The 8,170-nt window shown below is 45.1% G+C and overlaps 1 protein-coding gene and 1 long non-coding RNA gene across 3 annotated transcripts; one reads left to right on the forward strand and one right to left on the reverse strand.

Moving 5' to 3' along the window:
- Positions 1 to 1,918: 1,918 nt before the first annotated feature.
- Positions 1,919 to 3,329, forward strand: LOC109734930 (uncharacterized). Of its 2 annotated transcripts, XR_002225992.4 has the most exons (3): positions 1,965 to 2,794; positions 2,890 to 2,937; positions 3,048 to 3,329. It is a non-coding gene; the product is annotated as an uncharacterized lncRNA (long non-coding RNA). The 2 variants fall into 2 exon arrangements; XR_012184116.1 differs by having other exon boundaries at positions 1,919 to 2,937.
- A 573-nt stretch (positions 3,330 to 3,902) lies between these two features.
- LOC141023286 (DNA topoisomerase 2-like) lies at positions 3,903 to 7,749 on the reverse strand. The gene is made up of 9 exons (XM_073499837.1): positions 6,869 to 7,749; positions 6,609 to 6,764; positions 5,968 to 6,081; positions 5,627 to 5,860; positions 5,495 to 5,546; positions 5,212 to 5,261; positions 4,549 to 4,977; positions 4,364 to 4,472; positions 3,903 to 4,281 (listed from the first exon to the last, which is right to left on the reverse strand). Exons 1-9 carry the CDS (start codon positions 6,974 to 6,976, stop codon positions 3,983 to 3,985), a joined length of 1,551 nt encoding a protein of 516 aa, XP_073355938.1. The 5' UTR covers positions 6,977 to 7,749; the 3' UTR covers positions 3,903 to 3,982.
- Positions 7,750 to 8,170: the final 421 nt, after the last annotated feature.

Consider the following 8,170-nt stretch of genomic DNA (forward strand, 5'->3'; position numbering starts at 1 on the left):
GATTCTACCAAACCATTTTGAGTCTAGGCATTAGGACAAATTGCTAAACTTCAATCCAAGGGCCATAGAGAAGGCACTCAAGGAGAATTCTGCAATGTTATCCATTCGATTTGCTTGAAATCGATGTCAGGATAATGAGCCAATGGTTTCGTGTGAATAAAGCACACACTTAAGACCATCATGTAGATATGTCTTTTAGAACCATGGAATACTTGAATAGTCTAGTCAATGGATGGGAAGAGCCACTTACCTCAACTTGATGCATACAAGGAGTCTGAGTGGTTCAGCGTAGTCTTTAAGGTGTGTGAGCCTTAAAATTAGCTTCCCCGTGTCACTTGTAGTGCACATAAAATCCAAATGTTGTTAGAATTTAGCATCATAATAACCATAAACTATTAGAATTGCTGATACTTTTGGTTTCAACCCAATGTCTCGATGACCAAGGCAAGTATGCCAAGTTTGTCATGTACAAGACACTCTGGGAAACTATCTCGTACGCAACATGTGTTACGGGTTGTGTCGTATATGTAGTACAATCCAGATGATGCACAGAGAATGTGCTTGCCATATCCGTTGCATATGGTAAAGAGAAGTTATTTCTCTTTGTTGTCATCATAAATTTCGTTATGAAAACTATTTTGACGGATACCTCCATAGTTTAGTAGGGTACGAGTTAAACCTGGGAAGCAATAAAGCATCCCGATGTTACTCGAGTACCCACAGGGATAGTAAATATGACTCGAGTTGAGCCAACAAATACCTCATCGCGTCTAGCGATTTTAAAAATCTCCTTTCTCTCAATGAGAGTGGAAACATTGGGCTTCCCTAAGTATAGAGTTTGTGGTGCATATGTCCACAAGGCACATATCATTTTTCATCGGATTGACTCCCGTAAATATATATATATATATATATACATGAAGATTCTCAATATGAAAGTCACTGTCAGATATATAGAATACATACAAATGTATTTGTATCAAAGTGCTGATACAATATATTACGATATACAATAGATGATGACAACAATACTTATGTTGTTGTCACAACATCGTAAATGGACATTAATTATATTGACCACTCAGGAGATTGAAAGACTATTCATAGTCTCCAAACATGTCGGTTGAGGCATATTCAACCATCACATTCTCCGTGCCCTATGGTCCCGTCACAACTGGTGATGTCGGATTGAAGGTTGAAGTAAGATTCAAACCTTTGCCCTTGAGGTTCATTGTATCCCAGGAATTGCTGATACAGAATAATCATATGCTGAGATCTGAATCTAATGCCTTATGATATATAAGACACCATTTTTCTGTTAGCGGTGTGATCCTGACTAGAGGTGAATCCAAGGTTGCACACATTATCCCACGAGACACAAGAGCAATCACGATGTCCATGGCCCAGATAGGGCAGTGGTGGCCATTGAGGGCGAATGCCTCAAACTCTATAGCCATATGTATCTCTATGGGTAAACCAGAGATAATTAATTTACAATCAGTAAATTAAAGACCATCATGGTTGATGTTATAATGAACTTAGCAAAATCAATGGGTATTTCAAGAAGTTATCTTGAAACCATTAGTGTGAATTTCAAATTGCTAAATATGACACCTTGACGATAATCTCTAAAATGGAGTAGATCTCGCAGCACTAGAGAGTATAATCTGATGAAAACAGTAGATACTCACTCGTAATGCCTTATGTCATGACTTAGTAAAATGTGTGAGACAACATTTTGTAAAGCAATTATAATGTCAAAATGACAAAATATAGGCTTTAACAGTAATCATTTATAATCTGCGAAGGCAATAGATCTATATGACTACCTTGTGATCCCAATACATCAATTTGAAGAAATCACTTTGAATTTTGCATTCTTATTTGCAAGAAATTAAAAATCTCAATTGCAAATAGACGTATTTATCTCGACATGTAGCGAACATGGAGATACATACATTCCGGAATACATCGTACTCAACAGAAATACTCCACTATTATAATGAATAATAATGATGTTGCAAACTTGATGTTCAAGTGAAGGGCCGATACATACATTCTGGAATACATCGTACCCAACGGGGAATTTTTCTATGCCACAACCATTTGAGATAGGCTCCGCCGGCCGGAGGTGCCGCTGCTTCCGCCGCGGGAGGGGCCGGTTCTGTGGGCGTGCCGGCGTCTCCGCTGCCGGGAGCCACGTCGGTGGAAGCCCCGCGGCGGGCTCGGGTTTGGCCGAGCGTCGGGTGCAGGCTCCTCCACGCGCTGGATGGCGCGATAGCGCCGCACGCCGAGGCAGGGAGCCACCGCGTCGTCGGTCAAGAGCCGCGGGAGCAAACAGCGCCGAGGGCGATGTTGCAGGCTCCACCGCGAGCCGTGATGGGAGAGCGCCGCTGCGCAGCACACCGGACAAAGCGGGGGAGCGTCGCAGGTCTCCGTCGTTGTGGACAGAGAGTGTTTCGAGGCAGCCGCCTGCACGTGCAGGCCGGGCGTCGTGCCGTGTCGACGGCGTTGAGGCCCGCGCAGTGTTGTGCGCCAGGGCTACGCCGACTGCCGCAGGTGCTCAGACTTGAGCACGGGGCCTCCTCCGCCGCGTGATGCGGCTGCGCTGCGGAGAGCCAGGCCGAGGGCCGCTCGGAGGAGCGGCGTGTCATGGCTGTGGTCTCCACCGCGCCGGGGCGGGTTGGTGCTACTGCAGGCCTCTTCCACGAGGATCTTGCTGCTGCAGTGACGTCGAGGCGACGAGCAGCACCGGCCGGTAGTACCAGCACAAGGGAAATTAGAAAATGACATGGTACCTTCTTCTCCCCTTTGCATGACTGGTTGATGCATTCTTGATTGAAGCTTTCTCTTCTTTGATCCATGAATTTCTTTCCGTTGATGCTTCAGCAATCCTTTCAATTCATCATGCCCACATGCTCGAATGAAGCAATTCTCGTAAGTGCAATGACGTTCAGAAAAAAGCAATCAGTAATTGGATCTTTGATTAATCACAAGCAGAGAAGATCAAATAAGCAATCTATTGACAAATTTCCTTCTATACGCAGAACACGGCAGTGGCCGGTTGACTCGTCACAGGTCACAGCGATTTGTGCTAATTAGCCAGACTCTGAACAACGCCACCGGGGCAAGCCATGGACGCTCGCCGTTGTTGTTCGGAGGCCGTGGTCGGGGAGGCACCGGGTTCCGCTGGCGGCGTTTCAGGCGTACATAACCGCTGCCTGGGATGGCCTATTTCTCTCGTCGGAGAGCAAAGGGCTGATAACGTGTTTGAGATTGAACGAGAGATGAATGAATAGTAAAGCAAAACTGTTGATCTCTTTCATTAATGATTAGGCTTATATACAATCTGAGAAGACGCAACAGAGGGACGCGTCCATTCCCGAACAGCACATCGAGGGATGCGGTTGTTGCGGAGGGGCGGTTAGGACAAGGGGAGATTTCCCTTCAATTAAGTGTCTTAATTAAATCCTAACACATACTTCAGAATGTGACTGAATTCCTTAAAAACTTAACAACCTGTTCCACGGAAAGCCTGAAAACAATCATGTTTGGTAGTCACCATTCTTCTCAAAGGAGTTGGAAGCATAGGAGTACACTAGTAGTCAGACAAGAACGGTACGTCTGAAGCAGATCACAACCAAAGGAGCACAAGACAACACTGCTGAAAATCCCAATCCGCTTTGCACGCACGCACGCACACGACAGAACATACAGCAAAAGGGTAAAAAAAGCACTAGGTGTGTTCGAGTTGATGGATGATCAACGTTTTAAGAAGGTAACCAACGTGTCAAATGTCACAAGTAGATAGATTTGAGAAACAGAAATGGTGATACCAGATTCCGAAAGAACAAGTCTCAGAAAGATTGTCTTACTGATGAATGTCTGGGCAGCCTAACATAACACAAAACGCACAAGAGATGAACCGGAGCAAGCAGCCAAGCGCCAACACATCAGATTAGCTAAAAAAAGGTCTCATAAACTAGACATCATCGTCGCTCCCGGAATCGATGCAGATTGCTTTCGCCTTCCCCTCCCTTGCCGCCCTTCTCGGTGTAACTGGCTGAGCCTCGGCATCTTCTGCTCCTGCTGAAGCGCTCGCGACCCTCTGTGAAACCGAGCCGCTCTTTTTGTTGAAGAGGGAGATCCTCAGCTTTCGCACCTTCTTCTCAGGAGAAGGAGCTCTGGAATTGCTGTCGCCGGTAGGCTTGAATATATCTTTGCTCCGAGCAGGCGCCCTCTTCCTGATGGTAGTCTTTGGCTTCTCGGCAGCAGGACTTCCTGTTTAAGAGATGGACATTTTATTTGGAGACACAAAGCAACATATTATTTGGAGACACAAAACATTGTATGTGGGCATTACCACTATGTTCTGGAGACAAGTCAGGATGATAAGCCTTCTCGCCTTTGGAGTTTTTTCCTGGCTTACGTGTTGTCTCCTCATCTAAATCTTCAAAATTTCCATCAAGCACCTGTATCAAAATCAGTGAGTGAGAAGAGGTGAAACACATAACATTGACCAAAACATTGGAGATAAATAGAGCTTACGTCCAGTTCCTTTTCAAGGGCATCAAGTTCTCCCAGCCAAAGAATTTCTGGAGTTGCTTTGCCCAGACTTTCAGATTCGGCCTCTAATTTATTCATTTGTGCGATGAGCTCCTGTGCCTTCTCCTCAGTAAAGGTAAAAATTGCGACTGCGAGAAGATACTGATAATCGCTCGCCGTAACTCCTGCTGCACCTTCAGCAGGACTCTCTTCATTTTCTTCATCTACTTCTTCTGTACCTCCTACGGGAACCGGCTCGGACATAGGAAAATTCTCTGTGAAAGGTTCATACCCCTTCTGCTTAAGCTCGAGGAAAAGCTCTGCCGTCTTCCTGTTACTGACTATGATGTCCTCAGAGATAACAGCAAGAATAAATTTCACTCTGTTCTTAAGCTTCAATATCTCGTTCCCTATATTTTGCAACATTATTGCCTGCACAGCATTAATTAGTTATTGTGGCGGTTCGCACATGAATACCACAGAGGAAAAAATTAAACATGTACTCCCTCCGTTCCGAAATATAAGTCTTTTTAGACATTTCAAATGGACTACAACATACGGATGTATGTAGACATATTTTAGAGTGTAGATTCACTCATTTTGCTCCGTATGTAGTCACCTATTGAAATCTCTAGAAAGACTTATATTTTGGAACGGAGGGAGTACCTTTCTTCTGGCGTAGAATTCGAGCCTCAGTTGGAAGAACTCTTTAAGTACTGAAAAGGTAACAGCATTATTTGAGATTCAAAACCACAAGAGAAGGGGTTTGTAGTTATAATACAGTTCCATTTTGGAGATACTCAGTTACTCACTGTCCTCTGGGGTGCCATATGTTCGAATTCTACCATCCGAGTCAAACAAGTTCACGTTTGTTGTTTTTATTGTGGCTGTCAGCTTGAATTTGTTCTCAAGGCCTTTTTTCTCTTAGCAATATTCATGTTTTGCTCACTCAAGATCACCTCAAACTCCACATTCGCATGATCACATTGTGATCTAATTTTCTGCAAAAATTTTGCAATTTGAAGAAAGTCAAAAAAAAATCCAAAATCTGAGAGAAATAACTATTTGAACAACTACCTACCTCTAGAAAGGGTGGCTCTTTGACCTTGACCTTGCCCTTGCCTTTGTTCTTCTCATTGCCATTTTCCTGTTCACTTTGAGGACACATGGATTCAAGAAATTCTTTGTAATCGACAGTCCAGCTGCGGACGGGAAGCTCAGTAATTTTAAGCTTGGTGCCATTGACTTCCTCTATAACACCAGTGATGGTATACGTGACACCAGCTGCCTTTGCTCTTGCATTCTTCACAGAGCCCTATCAGGTTATGAACAGAAAATTCGCATCAAAAAGTAATTGCTGAATTAAGGTGTCAAACTGTCGATAATGTAATAGAACTATGCTAGTGGAAGCATTTCACAGACCTTGAACCCCTTGTACCAAGGGTCCATTGGTATCACAGTGCCTCCATTTAGCAACCTTTTCAGATTAGCAATAATGTCTCTAGGATTGTAGCTTGGGATATACTCCCTCCGTTCCTAAATATAAGTCTTTATAGAGATTCCACTATAAACCACGTACGGATGTATATAGATGCATTTTAAGTGTAGATTCATTCATTTTGCTCCGTATGTAGTCCATTTAGTGGAATCTCTACAAAGACTTATATTTAGGAACGGAGGGAGTAGTTTTTTGATCCAGGCCCAATGCCTTCACTTCCATTGACCAAAACCATGGGAATGATTGGGATATACCTGAAGAAAAGGTGGCATGTGTTAGGTACACAGAAATCAATCCATTTGGCAGGATGAATGTTGGAATACTACCAACTGGGTTCAATGGACTGTCCATCTTCATTCAGATAGTTTAGAAGAAGATCATCATCCTTTGGAAAAATTAAACGGGTGATCCGTGCTAATCTGGTGTAGATGTGCCGAGCTTTAGCAGCATTTTTGCCCCCCTGAAATGAAATGAAATGAATGTAAACACACAAAGAAGCATGAGAACTCGTTTTTTCTTTGACAGCATATGAGGTACTTGAATTTTAATTACAAAGCTAACCCACCGAATATCGGGTACCAAACAGGCCGCGGGGCTCCAAAAGGCTAATATTGTTGGTACCGACAAAATCTTGAGCCATTCCTATAATTGTGTTGGCTAGACTCTGCTCGCCATGGTGGTACGCCGAGTGTTCTGCCACATAACCAGCCAAGTGTGACACCTGTATGCATGGAGCCAATGAAGGTAACAAGTTCAGGAAATGTGCCATGTGATGGCGATTAATCCCAGATCCACAGATATTCATGAACCCTTTGGCTTACACACCTTGGTTTCTTTCACCAGATTCCTCTTGAACGAGCAGAACAAAACCTTCCTCTGCGCCGGCTTAAGGCCGTCGACCACTGAAGGTAGCGGGCGTTCAAGGTTTGCCATGGTAGAAACCTTACTCTGTACTTTGATGCGTGTCTCACGTTGGTTAAGGCAAGTTCCAGGCTGTGATGCAACAAGAAACCTCTAATAAACCGGAGGAAGATGCCATGTTTAACCTGATTGTTGATCGGGAGCGGACAGCGGAGCGGGTGAGAACTCCGAAGACGACGCTCCGGCGGCGGCCTGTACGGAGGAGGTGATCCCGTACGTCGGAACACCGTGGAGCGCTTGGCGTCGGTGGCGGCGAGCGCGCGCGGCGCTCGTTTTTAAAATCGCCGGCGCCGTGATTTGCGGTAGCACGGTTGAGATGGATACATATCAATCAACGGTTTCCTCGTCATGGTAACTAATCAGTTCTAATCTCGCGGGCACCACATTCCAGTTCTGGATGTGGAGGGCCAAGTTGGATTCGTAGGCTATGTTGTTGCAGAGCCGGTACTGGAATGTTGGCGGCCCGTGGCCGGACTTCATTTACACACGGAAATTAATCCAATGTATTCTGAATTTGATTATACTTAGATATTTCAATATGGTGCCTCACCTTGCTGATAACCGGCCCGAGGCCTTTTGGTTCTCCACTGGGCCATCAGTCCGGCCCATAGGCCTTGTAGTAGAAGACTCTGGAAGACTTGCCATTCAGGACAAGAAAGTCAGAGGCGTGGAGGACTCCCCTCCATCGACGTAGCCGACTAGGTTTTGTAACCCTAGGGGTGCTAGTATGTATATAAGCCAGGGTCTGGCTAGCCGATAGATCATCATACAATCATTTGGTTATCTTGTACTTTATACACCCCAATCACAATATACACGAGCAGGAGCAGGGTTTTACCTCTTACAGAGGGCCTGAACCATGATAAAACAGTCTCCTGCTTCCCTCTGATCTAATCGTCATGTCGGGATACCCGACCAAGGGATCTGCCAGAATTAGCTCCGAAAGTGGTGGCCCCATAAGGTTCCGCGTGGTGAACACAGTAGCCTGATGGGATCTCCGATGGGCGCCGGTGGTACCTACGCGCTGGGTCAACTCTTCGTGTTCGCCGCCATCATGCCTGGCGCCGATTCGACCGACCACATCAAAAACTACGCTCTTGACCAGATCGTCAGATTTGAGTACGTCCCAGATTCCCGTGTCGAGCTAGTTCTCCAGGGTTTGGTGTGACGACGAGCCTAAGAGCAGTAGGTCAAAAAATTTGACCC

The sequence above is a fragment of the Aegilops tauschii genome, chromosome 5 (assembly GCF_002575655.3).
Source record: "Aegilops tauschii subsp. strangulata cultivar AL8/78 chromosome 5, Aet v6.0, whole genome shotgun sequence".
Lineage (NCBI taxonomy): Eukaryota > Viridiplantae > Streptophyta > Magnoliopsida > Poales > Poaceae > Aegilops > Aegilops tauschii.

Coding starts and splice junctions, on each gene's coding strand:
- LOC141023286 (XM_073499837.1), bottom strand. CDS start 6,976: ATGGCAAACCTTGAACGCCCGCTACCTTCAGTGGTCGACGGCCTTAAG. Junction 6,765..6,868: donor ATCTGGTGAAAGAAACCAAG/GTGTGTAAGCCA, acceptor CCATGCATACAG/GTGTCACACTTGGCTGGTTA. Junction 4,282..4,363: donor CTTGTCTCCAGAACATAGTG/GTAATGCCCACA, acceptor TCTCTTAAACAG/GAAGTCCTGCTGCCGAGAAG.